At 43.4% G+C, this 19468-nt stretch overlaps 1 protein-coding gene across 4 annotated transcripts; it reads left to right on the top strand.

The window, feature by feature from the left end:
• Nucleotides 1–8796: 8796 nt before the first annotated feature.
• Nucleotides 8797–14041, top strand: KLHL36 (kelch like family member 36). 4 transcript variants are annotated; one of them, XM_061594619.1, is made up of 3 exons: nucleotides 8797–8975; nucleotides 12259–12340; nucleotides 13701–14041. In XM_061594619.1, exons 2-3 carry the CDS (start codon nucleotides 12278–12280, stop codon nucleotides 14010–14012), a joined length of 375 nt encoding a protein of 124 aa, XP_061450603.1. In that variant the 5' UTR covers nucleotides 8797–8975; nucleotides 12259–12277; the 3' UTR covers nucleotides 14013–14041. The 4 variants fall into 4 exon arrangements, with proteins under 4 accessions (XP_061450603.1, XP_061450605.1, XP_061450602.1 ...); XM_061594621.1 differs by lacking the exon at nucleotides 8797–8975 and adding an exon at nucleotides 8988–9031; XM_061594618.1 differs by lacking the exon at nucleotides 8797–8975 and adding an exon at nucleotides 9094–9220.
• Nucleotides 14042–19468: the final 5427 nt, after the last annotated feature.

Raw genomic sequence — 19468 nt, forward strand, 5'->3', positions numbered from 1 at the left:
TGAACATGGACCTTTGCACAACAAGGCAGTGGCAGCTGGTGGCGCCATGTCAGTGGGACAATGGAATCTGCTCCAGGTTTCAGTCTGAACGTTCAAGGAGTTTTTCACCTTGGACAGCTCCTTGAACGTTCAGAGTAAAACCCGGAGCGGATTCCACTGCACCGCTGACATGGAGCCATTAGCCGCCACTGCAACAAGGCTTAACAATGTTTGGAATACTGACAGAAAAGAACAAAAGGCTGAAAGTACTATAAATTGTTTATTATTTGGGGGGCGAGATACACAGGCCAATAAACAGTGCTCTTTATCAGGGGTAGGATTTTTATAGTATTCTTCTCACGCGGTGGCTAGAGAAGTTATGTGCAGCAGGTCTTTGTTCTAGGAAGGCCTTCCCAGTCTTATATGTACCCATACGTAGGCCCCACTGCGATCAACAGGGCTTATTCACAGATAAATGTGCATAGGACTGCAGCCTGGATCTGGGAAAAGGAAAGCTCCATTGTCGCATAGAGACTATCCGTTGCGCAAAGGGAGAATGTGCCCATAATTCGTCTTTTCATGCTGCACATCAGTTTTGGACGACATTGATCTGGCTGAACACTTGTGGCATTCCCTGTGGAAAATCAATGGACAAAACTTCCAACCAATGCTCTTTTCAAAAGAACCGTATTGTGGTGTGTAATATTCCCAGCATCTTTGGATTAGTTCTGTTCTGCTAGAGCTAGTAAACCTTGCTCAATTTTACTCTCCTGTCTTATTATAACAATCGATTTAGAACAGCCTTTCCCAACCAGTGTGCCTCCAGATGTTGTTAGACCACAACTCCCATCAGCCTCAGCCAGCATTGCCAATGCTGCTGTTGGCCTTGCTTTTATTCTGCTCACACAGAAACAATATTTGTTGCCTCACTGGTGTGACCCTGGAGAGACCTGGGCTCAAATGCTTGCTCAGCCATGATGCTCAGTGGGTAGCTATAGGCCAGTCGCCAGGTCCAGTCCATGACCTTTGCTGCCTGAGACAAAGGACAAGATACTGCCCCCCCCTCCAGCCTGCAAATCCAAGTTGATTTGCCAGGGCACTTGAACCTTACTTCAATACTGGTGATGGGGTGGCATCCTCTAGTGCACCTGAATAGAGTTTAGAGGGTTCTACCCGCTTAGAAGGTGATGGCAGGCTTTATGGCTCTGATCAGAGCGGCAGGCTCTAGAGGAATGGCCAGAAGTAGGGTTGCCACTGTTGTCTCACAGTATCTGCCACCTGAGGCAATACTTCCTAATGGTAGGGCTAGTCCTCCTTCTGCCTAATAGCAGGGTTAAACTCTGCCATTCACTTTCTCTCTCAGCTAGTGATGGATTGATCTGTCAATTTTAGTGATCTCAGTTTCTCATTTTTATCTCACTTCTATTAAATCTCTTTTTGCCATTTTGCCTAATATACACATTTTGCAAAGCAATTTCCCCTTATAATGCATTTTGGTAAGTTATTTTCATGAATATATGCATTTTTATGCACACGTTACCCTGCATTTTTCTACACATTGCTTGGGTGGAGAACTGCACTGTGAAATTTGGAGAAGTGCAGATTTGAAAGGATGTGTACGTTTCAGTGGCCATACTGTTTTGGAAAGTGCAAATTTGGTATGTTTACCTTTAAATGCAAACTGAATCGAATTTCTCTCCCATTCCTGTTCTCAGCCTAACCCACCTCACAGGGTTGTTGTGTGGATAAAAGCAGGGGTAAACCTACTTCCAAGTATGTCTTCCTGAGCTCACTGGAAGCAGTGTGCGATACTTTTGTGAGGGAGCAACCAAGCAATATAGCCATCAATAAATAAATGTTAATTAGAACCAGCACCGCTATCTCAGTTTCTGTGCTTGGGACAGCGCTTGTTCCATTGCAGCAGCTGCCATGTTCACTGCAGTGCTCCCAAATATTGTTTTGATGTGACTGGAGACAGCCAATGTACACTCCCATGCCACTTGTTTAGAAGACAACGTATATGTGAATTGCCCTGAGCATGGATTGTGGGATCTACTTTGTTATTGCTGGGTCTACCAGAATCCAGTGCAAAATAGTGACTCAGGTAGGTGGAAATAAGCTAAGAATTAAGGGTATTTCCAAATACGTGCTCAGCCCAGGACTTTGTAGTCAGCATCAGAACCAAGATTATAAGTGCTCTCACACAGAAACCTACTCCTGGTTCCCCCCCCCAAGCATTATTTTTCCAGGAACCCTATTTCCTGCTTGTGGACTTCCCAATATAGGCATCTGGTTGGTCTCTGTGAGAACAGGATGTTGGACTAGATGGGCCTTTGGCCTCATTCAGCAGGGCTCTTGTGTTTTTAAAGGGGAGAGCTTTTTTGCTGTTGCTATCGTAGACAACAGGGAGTCAGTTGATTCCTATCTACGTTTCTGCCCAGTCTTGATTTACAGTGCAATTCACTTGCAATGCTTTCCTTCCAGACCGCTGGTGATCTTCCTTTTATCCATCTAGCTGTGTCCATGCACCAATGTTGTTCCCAGCACTTATACAAGGATGAGGAATCTCTGGCCTGCCAGATGTTATTGGAGAATAACTCCAATCATCTCTAACTCTTGGCCATGTTGGCTGGGGCTGGGAGTCCAACAACATCTGGAGGGTCACAGGTTCCCCAGCCCTTCCTTATACCTTCACCCACACTGGCTCCACCTCTTGCTTTGGATGGCCTGAGCCTGGAAAACCTACCTAGGAAGGTGACAGGCTCAGTAGTCCATCTGGCTCAGTACTGACTACACTGACTGGCAGCAATTCCCCAGAGTTTCAGACAGGGAGTCCCTCCCATCCTTACCTGGAGGCCTTCTGCATGCAAGGCAGATGCTCTACCACACAGCTATGGTGTCTGCACGCATCTCTCTGTGTGCTCATGTGTGGGCATGTCAACATTACCTTTGCCTGAGTTGTACCTTGAATTGTGACCACTCTTGCTCTTAAGTTATTACTTGAATCAGATACTTGTCTTTTAATTCTCCAGTTCTGTTTCAGATGCTGCTGTCTCCCCCTGCTGGTGTAGAATGCTTCTGGTCTGGGTGATTCCATGGCAGTACAAAGAGCAGGAGAGAAGCTAGGGGTGCACAATCCCAGGCACCCAGTAACCCCTGGTGCCTAACAAATTAGCATGGCTGGCTCCCAGATTTTAGTAGAGATCAGAAAAAAGACCTTCCCTCATATCTGACCGCTAAAAATGATTGCTGTCTTGTAGTTTTACAGAATTTTTTGTATCCCTGGGTTGGAAGAACTTTGAGACTGATGGGCATATAAGCCTCAGAAGAGGACAGGGAATAAATAAATGCCCGCAAATACCCCCTTTTTAGGGAAGGTGATCGAGAGGGTTGTGGCACAGCAACTGCAAGTACTCTTGGATGAAACAGATTATCTTGACCTGTTCCAGTCTGGGTTCAGGCCTGGTTATGGGACTGAATCAGCCTTGGTTGCCCTGATGGATGACCTTTATTGAGAAAAGAACAGGGGGAGTGCAACCCTGTTATTCTTACTTGATCTCTCAGTGACTTTTAATAACATTGACCATGGTATCCTTCTGCGTCAATTTAGTAAGATTGGTATCTGAAGCACTGTTTTATAGTGGTTCTAATCCTATTTCCAGGGACATTTTCAGATAATAGCATTGGGCGATTGTCTTTTGGGGTGCCTGGCAGTTGTCCCCGATGCTGTTTAGCTTCTATATGAAACCTTGGGAGTGGTGATCAGGAGATTTAGGGTGAGGTGTCAACAGTACGCTGATGATACCAAGCTCTTTTTCTCTGAATCAGGAGAGGACATGCAAGCCCTGGATTGGTGCATGGACTCGGTGGTGGGCTGGATGAGGGTGTGATGTCCTTATATGTTAAAAACTGTAAATATGGTAAGTGTGGGTTTATGTAGGGATATATGGTAAGTGAATTGAGTAAGAGGGGGGAGGACATGGGCTCGAATGCTGGAGAATGTTGGGTGACTATTGGCTGAGAGCTTGAATGGCTGAAGGTATAAATGAGAGGATGACAGTTGAGTCAGGGAGGTTGTTGCGGGGAGTTGAGAGGAGAGTGATTGGAAAGGAGTTGAAGTGGAAGGCAGTTGGGATTGAGTGGACAGAGTTCTGAGGGAGGTTTGGATTCTATTAGACTGATATTTGGACAAAATATATATAACTGGAAACATAAGAGTGACACTATATGAAACCATAAGCTTGTTAAACATTCCTAAAGTGATCTTGTTATTTCCTAGTGTTATCAAATACAGTAAATACTTTTTTTGGTTTACCAAAAGCCTGATCCTTGGCTGGGGATATACAGACCAGAAGGGAGGGCAGGGTAATTACCAAGGCTGAAGGGAAACTGTATCTAATGGTGGCAGCAAAGGAAGAAATTGTAACATCGTCAAGTATCCAGAGCAACCCAGGATTGTATGCTTTATAGACAAAGATACAGGGGGGTTGTGGACAGCAAGGGCACCCAGACACAAAGTAACAAGCCATAGGGAGATGAAGTCTCTAGCAGTATTGTTTACAGGGAGTGGCTGGTGGTGCTGCCTAGCAGTGGGATCTTGAGAGATCTGTGCTAGAGCGGAGTGAGAAAAAATAAAAATGACGATCCTGACTGGTGGTGTCCCGAGGTGGTGCCTAGTGAAAGGCGGTAGCCACAAGCAGGTGGGAACCTGACAGGTGGAGCCAAAGGTGGGAACGTCACAGAGGGCCAATAAACAAAGTCTGAATCCTAGTAAGATGGAGGCACTGTGGGTTGGTGGTTCCCAAGCTTGGATAATTGGTCAGTTGCCTACTTTGGATGGGGTTGTACTCCCTCTGAAACAGCAGGTTCATAGTCTGGGGGTGCTCCTGGATCCATCTTTGTCGCTAGAGGCCCAGGTGACTTCAGTGGCTAGGAGTACCTTTTACCAGCTTCAGCTGGTAAGACAGCTGTGGCCATTTCTGGACCGGGATAGCCTAACTAGTGTTATCCATGCACTGGTAACCTCCAGGCTGGATTACTGTAATTCACTTTATGTGGGGCTGCCCTTGCAGTTAGTCTGGTAGCTGCAGCTGGTGCAAAATGCGGGGCATAACTGCTCACTGGGGGGGGGGTTATCACCAATATGTCATTCTGCTGCTGAAAGAATTGCACTGGCTGCTTATTGCTACTGGGCTAAGTTCAAGGTTCTGGTTTTGGGAACCTTGTGACCAGGATACCTGAAAGATTGTCTTACCCCTTACATACCCTCATGCACTCTGCAGGTGAGGGCTTCCTGTAGATACCATCAGAGCTTGGAAAAGTTACTTTTTTGAACTACAACTCCCATCAGCCCAATCCAGTGGCCTGCTGGCTGGGGCTGATGGGAGTTGTAGTTCAAAAAAGTAACTTTTCCAAGCTCTGGATACTATCTTATCAGGAGGTCTGTTCCACACAACATAGGAAGTGGACCTTTGTGTAGTGGCACCGATCCTTTGGAATTCCCTCCCCTTAAATATTAGACAGGTGCCATCTCTGTTATCTTTTTGACACCTACTGCAAACCTTCCTTTTTCAACAAGCCTTTTAAGTAGAGATCTTATCCCAGTCTGCATCTTGGAATTGCTTTTTAAGATATTAACACTTTTTTTAAAAAAAAATATGTTTTTAAAGATGTTTTAACATGTTTTTAAAGATGTTTTGTTTTAATCCATTTTAAAGTCTGTTTTTATGTTTAAAGTGTTTTTAGTGTTTTTGTTTGCTGCCCTAGGCTCCTATTGGGAGGAAGGGCAGCATATACATAAATACATACATACATACATAAAGTGTCCCTCCTCTCTTGGAGTCTCACGAAACCTCTGCTCTGCTATCTGCTTTGAAAGGTTGCAAAGCTGTTATTTATTTTGAATGCAGTTCTAGAATCCTGATTAATGTGCCTGTGAGCAAGTGCAGAAACCTTTCCCAGCCTTTGGGAGCAAAGATTCTTTCTTTCTTTCTGTCTGTCTGTCTAATAAAAAAGCCCAAGGGCACTTCCAGACTGTTATTATTTTCTTGTAGGATTCAATCACATACTGGCAAATTCAGGCTGCATAATTAAAGAGAGCTTTGGCTGTGGGGCGGTATACAAATGTAACAAAATAAATAAATAAAGTCAATATGGAAGTCTTGCACAACAAACCCATTTTCCCCAAAGACTGGATTTTTTGCAGTAAGTAAAGTAATGGGGAAATGCACTGGAAAGCTTGAGATCACAATTGCTTGATGCAAGACCTTCTGACATTCCTGCAAACAAATCAGGATAAATGCTCAACAAACAGGTTGTTTGGAAGTGACTCAAGCTCTTTTTAAGCTGGGTAGATTAAACACAGGAAGCAACATAGGCTGATAGAATTCAGGATTGTCTGCAACAGCCTTCCTGAGCCTGCTATACTCCAGTTGTTTGGACTACAGGGGCTTCACATGGCAGTTTATTATGGCTTCAGTGCTGTTTACACATTCAAGTTTTTGACAGCATTCACATGATGTCATCATCATCAAAATTGCAGTTCGTATCTCCCTACCTTCCATCTAATCCAAATATACCATCCCCCTATTTACTCAGAAGTGTTTTTTAAAAAATAGTTTTTATTCATTGTTCAATATGCAATATAATACAAATAATAAAATACAACACAAAACATAATAAATGTGAAGGGTGAAGGTTGTGACAAATCTTGGTTTGCGATCCATCAGATAGGATGGTAAATAAATGCACAGTGGCTGCATACATACCATACCTTTAAAACACATGGTTCCCCTGGCCCCCCAAATGCTGGGAACTAAAGTTCACCCCTCACAGAACTACAATTCCCAGCACTGCAACAAACTACAGTTCCCAGGGTTCTCTGGGGGAAGTTGTGTGCTTTAAATGTATGCTGTGTATGCAGCTGTAGAGTTACTCAAAATTGTTTTTCTTTGTTTTTCTTTGCGGGCTTCAGACACTTGTCTGATTCCATGAACCAATTCTTTTTGTCATTGTATCCACAAATAATGTCGCTGATGGAGGCTGGGCACTTTCTTTCCCCCCTTACTTTATTACTTTACTTTTTTAAACTTTCTTCATTCCACAAGGGGTAGGGCTGTTGCTCAGTGGAACGGCATTTGCCTTGCATGCAGAAGGACACAGGTTCTACCCTGGGCCCTAGCAACTCCATGTAGGGCTGAGAGAGACTCCTGCCTGGAATCCTGGAGAGCTGCTGGCAGTCAATGTAGACATTACTGAGCTAGATGGACCAACAGTATAAGGCAGATTCCTATGGTCCTACTGGTGTATTTAATAAAGCTACACTACACTGTGGCAAATGTGCCATGGGCGTGGCTTCTAGCAGTGTTCAGTTTCTGGATAAGCTCCTCCAGCAAAGCTGCTGGCCACACTTTCTGGTACTAACATTCATAGTCCTTAATGTTAAAACCGTTGCAGTCCTTAAGCACTAGACGGAGGCTCTTTTACACAAACTATTCTCTAGTAGCCTGGAGACATCTTTATCATTAGAGGCCTAAGTGATATCAGTGGCTAGTAGAGCCTTTTACCAGCATCATCTGGTACACCAGCTACGGCCATATTTGGATTGGGATAACTTGGCCAGTGTGGTGTAGTGGTTAAGGTGTTGGACTATGACCTGGGAGACCAGGGTTTGAATAACCACATAGCCATGAAGCTCACTGGGTGACCTTGGGCTAGTCACTGCCTCTCAGCCTCATGAAAACCCTATTCATAGGGTCGCCATAAGTCGGAATCAGCTTGAAGGCAGTACATTTACATTTTTTAGTCCATGCACTGATAACCTCAAGGCTGTATTACTGCACTGCGCTCGATGTGGGGCTGCCCTTGGGCTTGGTGTGGAAGCTCCCGCTGGTGCAGAATGCAATGCTGATGGGGGCAGATGGCCAACAGCATATGACACCCCTGCTAGAACATTTGCACTGGCTGCCCATATGCTACCAGGCCAGGTTCAGGGCTCTTGTGCTGATCTACAAAACCTTGAACAACTTGAGTCCAGGATACCTTAAGGACCACCTGAGCCCTTATATCCCAGCCCAGTCACTGAGATCATCTGGAGAAGTGCTGTTAGCTATAGAGGTCCAAGGGCAGCATCCTTGCTTTTGACTTTCAGGCATCTCTTGAAGATGTTTTTGCACCGACAGGACCATACAGCCGTTTAAAACATCTCTTGAGTATCCAATCATGTCCCCCCCTTTTTTTAGGCATAACAAATCAGCCAAAACAGTGGGGTGCAAAAGCAGGACATTAAAAATATCTTGACTGCATATTGAGAATCGGCAAAAGGATATCGAAAAATACAAAGAGAAGCCAGTCATTTTAAGGATTGCTTTGCATTGCTGTCAACTTGGCTGTACGCTGTCCTGATGTGTGCAGGAGTGCGCTATATAAATATGTCTAGAACAAATCAATAAGCTAACGAATAAGAAAGTGGGTTGCCACCTCTTTAGGAAGCGGATCTTTATATCCCGGCCCCCAGACAAACTTAGCAATGTGGGAAAAGACGAAATAACTGTGTTCGGTGACGAAATTCACTTCCTTAAAAGCCTTAAGCCAAAACCCATTGACAGCAGGAGTCGGACCTGTTCCTTTCAGCGGGGCTTGCCTCCCTGTAGGAAACGCTGCCCTTGGCCTGCTCGTTCTCGCCTGCAAACAGCAACCAGGCTGCCTCGGTACCTTCTAGGGTTGCCGGGTTCAGGGCCTGAGACAGATCCTGTATCTTTAGAAGAAGAGAAAGTCAGCCAAGTGCAGGTGTAGGGTCCCTCCCAGTCCAAGGAGAGAGGCGCCTTCCTCCTCCTGCAGCCTGAGCGGAATGTCAAGGCCAGGAGGAGGCCTGACTCCCCCTCTTGCAGCAACTGCCGCTGCTCCAAGACTGGCTTGCACTCGTCCGCGTCGAGGTGTGAGAGACGAGAGATCGGTTTTCTTCTTTTCTAGGAGCACCTGGCTCCAGTTGTCATTGGGTAAGTTGTGGTGCTAGGGAGATCTAGAGTAGGGAGGAACTGAAGCTGTTTTTTGGGTAAGTGGTGTGTGCAAAGCTTGGAAAAGTTACTTTTTTGAACTACAACTCCCATCAGCCCCAGCCAGTATGGCCACTGGATTGGGATGATGAGAGTTGTAGTTCAAAAAAGTAACTTTCCCAAGCTCTGTTGTTTGTGTGGTGTGTGAGTACGTGTGAAGGAGGATGGAGGAAATGTTGCCGTCTAATGTAAGGAAGAGTAAAGAGGGTCGTGCGGAAGAGGGACTCGAGAAGGGAGTGCAGGGAGGAACTCAGGCTAATAAGAAGAAATTGGGGTCTGCTGGTGGTGGGGGTGGTGTTGCTGACTTTACTCAGGGAAGGAAGGAGTCGGGGCATTTTGTCGTGATTAAATCAGTTGCGCAAGATATAAAAGTAGGAGATGTGAATCCGGTAAAGTTGGCAGAGTGGTTAAAGAAAGCTGTTGGGGGATATACTCCAGGCGCCACGCATGCAAGGAGGTGATTTATTAGTGGAATGTAAGAGCAAGGAACAGTCTGATAAAGTGTTAAATCTCAGGACTTCAGGGAAACAAAGTATCTTGTCACCTGCCTCGTTTTCTGGCTGAGATGAGGGAAGTTGAAGTAGGAGTTCCCCTGGATGTGCCTGAAGCTGATATTAAGAGGATTTTAGTGGGAGCTAGAGTTACTCCAGTTATTTATTATTTATTATTTATTTATTTATTTTCATTTCTAAACCGCCCATAGCTAATAGCTCTCTGGACGGTGTACATTAAGAGGTTAATGTTTAAACGCGATGGTGAGAGTAGACCAAGAGGTCTTCCGTGTCTTTAAAAGTTGTGGAGAGGGAAGGGAGAATTCCACCTTGCGGTTTTTCCCATTACAGTGTTGCAAGAATACCTGCATTTGGCTGACTTTCTCTTCTCCCAAAGATACAGCATCAGTCTCAGGCCCTGAACCTAGCAACACTACAGTGGATGTTCCTTTAGCAGATTCCTCTGATACGTTAAGCGTTGTTAATGTCTATAATCCTTGTCTTCATATTAATGTGGAAGGATTGTTGAGTGTCTTGGAGGGGGGGAAAGAACCGTGTATTTTTTGTGGTGACTTTAATAGTCATAATTCTCTTTGGGGCAGTAGTAATATTGATAGTAATGGGAAACATTTGGAGGAGTTTTGTGATGATATTGATTTGGTTGTTTTAAATAATGGAACTCCTACTCATTTTGATTCGGATACTGGACATCTGTCTTGTTTGGATTTAGGAATTGTTTCTATTGCTGTTCTTTGCAGATGGGAGGTTTTTCAGGAAATTACTCTGGGGAGTGATCACTTTCCTGTGAAAATTATCTATAAAGGGAAGGTATTGATGGTACAAACTTGATCCCCTCGTGGAATTTTAAAAAGGCAGATTGGATGTTATTTCAGCGCAAGTGTCTGGACTTTCTTGATTCCTTAGTTGGAGTGGATGAGGTTGGAGTGTTTCATACTAATTTTATGAATGGCTTATTGGATGCTGCTTCTCAGGCTATCCCAAAGTGTAGACCACCACAAAGACTTCATCCTGTAGTGCCCTGGTGGACTGAGGATTGCAGTAGAACGATTCGTGCTTGTAATGCTGCTTTTCTGAAAGTTAGGTGTTCTTTCTCTGAGGAAAACTGAATGGAATATAAAGGTTGTAAAGCCTTGGTTAAAAGGACACTTAAAAGTGCAAAGAGAGGTAGTTGGCGACATTTTTGTAGTAATCTTACAATGGATAAGCCGGTATCTTTGGTATATCGCCAGCAAAGGGCAATGAGTGGTATTTGTGGCCCAAGGAAAAGTATTCCTGCTCTGGTCACTGGCTCAGGAGTTTGTACTACTGATGCTGAGAACGCTAACATTTTGTCAGAGGCATTTCAAAAGGTTTGTAGTATCAATAACTGGTCAGAGGCTTTCAAACTTCAACAGGTTTTCTTCAATTTAATATGGATATTTTAAATGATTGGTCACCATATGACGATGATGCTTTGAATATAGATTTTTCTCTTTGGGAATTGGAAACTGCAGTGAATAGAAGAAAGGATACTTCTCCTGGGGAAGACAATATAGGATATGAAATGTTTTGACACTTACCTAGTGCGTGTATGGTAGCACTTCTTACCTTTTATAATCCGGTGTGGAAAACAGGTATGTTACCTGAAGGATGGAAACATGCAATTGTTGTCTCTATTGGTATATCCTTGCCTTTGGTACAGAGAAGCGTAGTGGGATGTGGGTGGGTGTTGTGTGTGGGACGATCCCATTTGGTCAGGGGGTGCATGTTGCCACCTCTCCCTGGACACACTTAGGAGGATTTTTTTTTTGTTTTCCAACTACAGTCCTGGATTTCCGGGCTAGTTTTCTCCCTTTGGATTATTTGGGGAAGGACCACAACTCAGCGGCAGGGCATGTGTTTTGCATGCAGAAGGCCCCAGGTTCAGTTGGGTAGAGCAGGGGTAGACTCCTGGCTTGAACCCTGAGAAAGCTGCTGCCAGTCAGTGTAGACAATACTGAGCTAGATAGACCAAGCAGCTCCTTATACTATTTAAGCATCTGAGTTGCCATGCTTGAATGTCGCTTTCTGCCTCCCAACCTTCACCCTCTCCTTGGCAGCTGGTGTCTCTTAAAAGAGGCATTTTCACTTATTTTGCACACTGAAGAGGATGTATCTTTTAAGATGGCTTTTGCAACCTGCAGTTTTAAAAAGTATATGTTTAAAAAATATCTTCCCTGACCCGTTTCATTGAAGGTATATCCATATTTATTGCAGGCATTTTTTTAAATCTGATCAGCAACCTGGGAGGCCAGAGTTCAAATCCCCACTCAGCCATGAAGCTTGCAGGGTGACCTTGGGCCAGTCACTATCTCTAAGCCTAACCTACCTCACAGGGTTGTTGTCAGGATAAAATTGAGAGGGAGGAGAAATAGGTACACCACCTTGAGCTCCTTAGAGGGAAAGGTAGGATATAAATATAATAAATAAATAAAATAATGGTAAATATTGTCACTTACTTAAGCCCCATTGAACTCAGTGGGACTTGCTCCAGGGTAGGCGTGTATAGTTTCTGCCTGCTTTCAGGCTGGGTCACATCCAGTATTGGAATGTGGCCCCTGACAGCAGTCCACTGGGGTAATGCCACCTGTGGACCCAAAAAGATTCCCCACTCCCAATCTAAGCAACTGACTATAGGAGGTGCCTTGGGTGATATAGGGCTCTTTTTTATTTATGTTTGTTTTCTGCACCCCAAGGATTGTAAGAAGCTACACAATGATGGAGGGAACTAGACAAGCAAGGATTCCTCACCCAGACAAGATATGTGAATCCTCAAAGGTCTGTGACTTTATGCATCTTCATATGTTGGCAGATGGGAACTTAACCCCCTGGGAGTTGTTTGAAGCCCCCCACATAGCTACAGTTCCCAGAGGTCCCTGGGAAGAGGGAATTGTAGCTCTGTGAGGTCTCCAAACAACTGTCAGCACCCTTTACAAACTACAGTTTCCAGGATGCTTTGGGGGAAGCCATGACTGTTTAAAGTAGTATGATACTGCTTGAAATGTGTGGTTCAGATGGGCCTGATGTGGGAGGGTTGCATGTCTCTTGCTTCATACCCTGGAATTAACAGTCATTTTGCATGTGACAGTCAGTGGCTTCCAAACAATAGACGAAAAAATGGCACTCCCCCGTTTTCCACTTATGCTGGTCTTTACAAAGGACTCTTGCCCCGGAAAAATGTTTAAGTATGAGATTGTCCTAAGAAACAGTGCCAGTTGCTTTAGAAGTTTAGATAGATGCTGTTAAAAATTGCTTTAAGTTGGTTCTAAAAGCACATGTGCTCTAAATTAGAAAATGGCTAACCCTAGTTCACTGCGCTGTTGTCTGATGAAGAGACCACTGGCTCTTACAAACTTAGAAAGATGCCCTTGTTGTTGTTGTTATGTGCCTTCAAGTTGATTATGACTTATGGTGACCCTATGGATCAGCGACCTCCAATAGCATCTGTCATGAACCACCCTGTTCAGATCTTGTAAGTTCAGGTCTGTGGCTTCCTTTATGGAATCAATCCATCTCTTCTTTGACCTTCCTCTTTTCCCACTCCCTTCTGTTTTTCCCAGCATTATTGTCTTTTCTAGTGAATCATGCCTTCTCATGATGTGTCCTAAGTATGATAACCTCAGCTTCATCACGTTAGGTTCTAGTGATAGCTCTGGTTTAATTTGTTCTAACACCCAATTATTTGTCTTTTTCACAGTCCATGGTATCTGCAAACCTCTCCTCCAACACCACATTTCAAATGAGTTGATTTTTCTCTTAGCCACTTATTTCACTGTCCAACTTTCACATTCATACATAGAGATTGGGAATACCATGGTCTGAATGATCCTGAGTTTGGTGTTCAGTAATACATCTTTCCATTTGAGGAAGATGCCCTATCCTGAGTCAAACCATGTGTCCATCTAGGACAGTGGTTCCCAAACCTTTCCCCATGGACCACTTTAAAATTGCTGAGGGTCTTGCCAGACCATTTAATGGTTTTTCTGCCTGTCGTAGCAATTGCAATGGTGACGGCAGACTATGGTCACCGAGTAAACTTCATGGCCAAGCGCGGATTTGAACTCTGGTTTCCAAGGTCCCATTCTGGCACTCTAACCTCTACACCAGACTGGTTTGACATCCTTTTGCTTTATTTCAGGTGTACAAATGGGCTGATGACTCCACTCTAGTTCTTCAGAGCTTGAATGAACAGAGGCACCGGGGTCTCTTCTGTGACATTGTTCTGGTTGCGGATGAGCAGAGGATCCCCGCCCATCGGAATATTTTAGCTGTCTGCAGTGATTACTTCAACTCCATGTTCACCATTGGGATGCGGGAAGCCTATCAGAAAGAGGTTGAGATCTTTGGAGCGTCCTACGTTGGCCTCAAAGCCGTAGTGGATTTCCTGTATGGGTGCGAGCTCTCCCTTGATGGTAGTAATGTTGACTACATTTTGAAATGCAGAATATAGTGGGACTATTACTTCCCTCGACCTGGAAACTATAGCTCTGTTTATGCAGCCCAAAACCGCATTTGCCTTTTTTGCTGCAGCATCACACTGCTGGGTCATGGTTTTTGACTCTGCCTCAGAGTTTAGCAACAGTTCATAATCTGCGTAAATGTTTTGAGATCAGAGTTTCAAGGATAGAACCATGGATAAATGCTCATTCTCCATATGCTTGCCCACCTTACAAGACACTAGGTTCAGTAGATCATATAAAATGATGAAATAATCAATTGTGGAGGCTCCTAACCCTGAAAGGAATGTGAATTTGCCATTAATGTCACCTTCTATACTCCCATTTAATATTACTAGGTCCAGTCTGTTAACCATTTGCATTAGACAAAGGCCAGCGTAGTTACAGCCCTTGTCTTTGGACTGTCTAATGGGAACTATATGGGTCTCCTCATGGTTGGGCGGGCATTCATGGAAATGGGAATACAGCAGATCATTCTGACCTATTCTGGCATTTCAATCACCTGCCACTATTACAAAGGATTTTGGGTACAAAGCCGTCAGTTTGGTGATATAATCTTCTAATTTGGACCAGTTTTCCTTAATCTGCTGTTTATATCTCTGCGGGGTCAGGTAAACATTTATTATCAATAGACTGATCGACCCATACTTGATAACCAAGGAGGTTGCAGTGTGGACCAGGGGGGGCTGGTGTGCTAGTAACCACTTGGATGGCAGTGGACACCACAACCCCAAAACCTCCCGTAGGGTGACACCCCCCCCCCAGAGCTGGGAACTGCATCAAGGCAATAAGCAGGAAAGCTATTTAAAACCAAGCCCTCCTTTGCCCATGTTTCTTGAAGCAATATAATATCATGCATGTTTATAAAGTCCAAGAAGGTAGAATTGGTGGCTTTGCATTGCCAGCCTGCGATGTTCCAGGACAGTAATGTCAGATGATTCTTGGGCTGTTGTGATTTTTTTCCACTGGGGATTTTTCTGGATTTTCACACTTTGTGCAGATTGGTCTTTGTTCATAAGATCTTTTCTTTGAGGACACCGCCCACCCATGTTCACTGAGGAAGGGTCCTTCTTTCTCTGTTTCAGATTTTTTATGGGGCACCTCGACAGTTTCAAATTCATCCTCTAGGTGTTCAATTCCTTTCATACCAGAACTCAGCTTGATGACATTTGAATTCATCCAGGGTGCTTGATTTACTACACAACCAGTAGGATTGGTTAACTTTGTCGGTGAACCACGTTCCTTCTCCTCTAAAAATCTCATTTCAAACCAGGTGGTAGGCTTCTTATTCAGAGTATTTATAGTTGGTGTTGTAATGGTTAGGTCATTCCAAATAGGATTATCCTTTGATAGTAGATTGAGTTCGGCAGTAACTTGAAAACTCGGGGCACGTTTCTGTACCTCTTCAGGTCCTGCGGTAGCTTCATCACTCCTTTTTGTGTTTTCAAGCGGTTGCACTGAATCACCATGTACCTTCACTTTGTTTGGGCAGCTTTTTAACCTTAGCGATTGGCTTCCAAATTTGATTTCAAAAGGTCTAATCTCAACATGATTTCCTCTTGGGCCTATGGGGCAGTGCACAAAAGGAGTCAAGTAACATTTTTTCTTCATTAGCAAATTCTTTCTCCTCAAAGAAGGGTTGCTTTGCTGGATGCACCCAAGCATCTCCATGCCCTTCTTGCTCACAGGTGTGCAGGACTACGTTTTTTGTTAAATGATTTTATAAAGTGGACGTACTGTCTGACTGACACAGAGGGACAGTTCCAGCCAAAATACAAGGGCCTCAACACAACAGGAGACAAAAGCTGTCTCCTTGTTTCAGGTACCTGACCCCATTACAGGAATTTACAGATCGACTGGAAATTACAAAATAGCTACTCTAGAATAGTTTCAGCGATGTCTCGTTCAGATTTAGGAGACTTTACCAAGCACAGCTTATCATACGCAGTGTGCCTAACATTTTAAACCCAAGCAACTCGCTCCCACTTCAGATGCCTCACTCTTCTGCTTGAGTTGGTACACAGTGTTGTCCATAATTAAAGGCATACCTCCATCTCATAGCTACATCTGATGAGTTAGATTTGAAGGGCAAGACTTTACTCTATTCCAGTTTTTAAGACCGCCTGCTTCACTCTTGTCTTCCAGCTTCTTCCTTTGTTTTCAAAACAGATGTCCCCAGCCACCTTTTTTGACACATTACAATTTCTTCTAGCAGAATTTGTCCTATAGCGGCATGGTAATCACAAGAACAAGAGAGGTTACATCAGCAGGGTGATTAATAGCAAAACGCCCCATGAGAAAATTTCATCATCAGAAATTCCCCAATCCAAGCAAATTAATTTGTTGTAGCTTTGTTGAAGGGGCCCGAGGGAGCTGCGGGAAGATGGCGCCTGAGCAGGAGTGTTTGGTTGGAGCTCCACATATATCTTTTTACTACGCATCCTGATAAGTGGCTGATTAGAAGAGCACATATGTTTGTGTTTTCCTTCCCCACTTCTTTTAAAGTATAATTTTTAAAAAACTTTTAAAAATTGAACTTTTAATTTTTTGAATTTTTAGTTTTTAATTTTTACGTCAGTTGTTTTAACTCAATTGAGCTCAGCGTGACTTATAGCTGGCATATAGTAGCCGCATATACTCTTACTCACCCGGTGCTCTAGGAATCTCTGCCAGCTCCGCTAGCTAACAAGAGAAAACAAAGAGATCTCTTTCCGAAGTTTATACGAACATAGTGAACTGACCAGAAGCAGAGAAGAGGAACAAGAGATAAGGTGCCCTTGCAGCTGCATCAGAGAGCAGTGAACTGCGTAAATTGGGGCACTTGCATTTACATTACTGAAAACAGTTTGAACAGCTCAAACTTTCACCTTGGGAAGCCAGAGTCGGAATTTACATTAAAAGATATGGTGCTAACCAGAAAAGGCTACAGGACTCAGGGCATTGTTCCCCTCGAAGGGTAAGCCCCTTTAAACAAACTTAAAAAACAGACAAAAATAACTCAGTTTTTTACAAATAGAGAACTGATAAAAGAGCCTGAACATACACCCTTGTATACCCCAAGTTTCATCTTAGAGTGGACTCTAGACTGCAATGGAAACACCCAAGATTACAGTGAAACCCTAACCTGTGCTAACTTAGCAGCTAGCACAACTCATCTATAGGGTTAACTCAGACATTTGCAAAGAACAATCAGTGAAATGACCAATTTAACTAGTTAATGTCTAAGCAACCTGAGGAGCTGGCCATCAACGAGGATAAGACAAATAAAAAAGATTGTTCAACCCAATGCGAGTCACCACAAAGTGTCTGCTTACCAATTGAGGGTTGGATTTATTTACTGATGAAAGAGATTGAACATATAATATCCTTTCTATCTGTAACAGTCTCTTGACAACTCTGGTGGAAACACATAAAAGGATGATGAGTGGAGAGGAAAGCCTGATAACGGACTTGTGCGATATGTGTAATCACAAATCGCAAACAAATAGACAAACAGCGTCGAACAGAAAAGACCTAATATTTTAAAGAAGAGGGTAAATAGCTTTAAAAAGAGCAAAAATAATAAAAATACAAAGCCAATGCATTATAAGAAAATGGACTTGGGAAAACTTTTTAAACTATTAGAGAAAAGCCCCAACCAAAAAACTGAACAAAATATCAGTGAAAGTCCTAAACAGAAAGTTGAGCAAAATACCAGGGAGAAAGTCAAGAGTAAGGAACTTGTGGAATGACAAGTTTCCTTTTGAAACTAATTTTGGCTCCTCCACACAGCACTTGGTATCCCAGGACCAGATGAGGAGGACCGATATACAAGATCCTTGGGAACATATTTTGTTGACCAGAAATCCTCTTCAAAAGCAGATAAAGCCTGGCAAAAATTGGGTTTTAGTGCTGAATCGCCAAAAGTTAGTTTTCAACAACTACCCCAAACCTAATGGGCTATTAATTCAGCATGATCACAAATCCCACCTTCTGGAAATCCTGGAGACAGCTCTCCCGGGACTATTTTCTCTAGTTGATATAGAACATGTGGAGTATTTATTTTACAACTATACTCATTTCCCATTCTTCAGAGGCCCAACCTCTATATCCTCCCAGAATCCTTTGTGACTTTATGACATACTTCTGTTAAAAAAAATCACCTGTTAATTTAGGCACCCTGCACCACACCCAGTCTGTAATAGACATTATCTCTTTTTCACTTGGAACAAGAAATGTATCTTAGAACAAGTGTTTTTCACCTGTCCAACCCCATGATTTAAAAACCAGCTATTCGACTGGTAAATATGAAAAAAGTTGCATGCAATGTTGTTTTATTTTTATTCGGAGCATGTGTACTCCGTAATCTTCAGCCAAAAAGGCTCCCAGAGTAGTTTACATACAATCAATTAAAACAAGACCTTGCCTGTGTTATTCTAAAAAAACACAACACACAAAGGAAAAGGGGCAGGGAGGGGAGAGGAAAACAGCAAACCTGGGCTCTAATTCTTAAATAGTTCTTACATGATTATGTCCATTAATTTCAATGGGTCTACTCTGAGTAAAACAAACACTTAGGTTTTTTGGTGTATGGTTTATATCCAGTGTAGAAGTTGTTAGCCTAATACTGCAAAAACCAAAACCAGAGTAACACAAATAGTAATTTACACACACATTCATCTAGACTGAAGATAAATCCAGAAAAGCAGGGGGAGGCTGGGAATTATGTCTCTTCGCTATTTGCCTCTGATAAATGAGTTTCCCAAGCAGAACAGGTATAGAGCCTAAGATTTTTGTTTGATCGACTCCTCATTTTGGATACATAGGGTGCTGCAGTAGTGAGGAACACTTTCTACCAGCCCCATTTCTTCTGCAGGCTGCACCTTTCTTCACTTCAGATCTTGAAATGCTGATCTGCGCTTTTATAACCTGTTCGCTTGACTACTTAAACATGCTCTCTGTGGGTCTTCTCGTGAAGATTGGGAAGCTTCACCTGGTGGAAAATGCAACCCCACATTTCTTACTAGAGGCAACATGTGAACCCAAGCATCTCATTGTTCACAATATACAGCAAATATTTATTGCATTTATATACTGTCTTTCTGCCAAGACATGCAAGGCAGTTTACAATTTAAAAATACTAAAATGAAATGATACAAAGCTTTTATTCTACCTGACCCTACCCTTCCTGTAAGGAGCTCTGAGTTTATGGCTCTCCTTTCTCCCCCTCATTTATATTGCAACAGCAACCTTGTGAGGTAGGCTGAGAGTGGCTGGCTCAAGATCAGCCAGTGACTTTTACGGCGAAGGGGAATGTGAACCCAAGTCTCCCTTCCCAAACCCACACTGACCATTACACCAGCCTGGCTCAAACAGTCCTGTGGCGTATACAGACTAGAAGTGCAGTTGCCACTGTCAGAATCGGTGGACTAATGGCTGCTTCAGATCAAGTTATTTGAGGGACTGTAAT

Source organism: Rhineura floridana, chromosome 13, assembly GCF_030035675.1.
Source record: "Rhineura floridana isolate rRhiFlo1 chromosome 13, rRhiFlo1.hap2, whole genome shotgun sequence".
Lineage (NCBI taxonomy): Eukaryota > Metazoa > Chordata > Lepidosauria > Squamata > Rhineuridae > Rhineura > Rhineura floridana.

What these genes read in the sequence shown, in the direction of transcription:
- KLHL36 (XM_061594618.1), top strand. An exon ending in AGATATGTGAATCCTCAAAG is followed by an intron (nt 12,341 to 13,700) that starts GTCTGTGACTTT and finishes GCTTTATTTCAG; the next exon opens with GTGTACAAATGGGCTGATGA.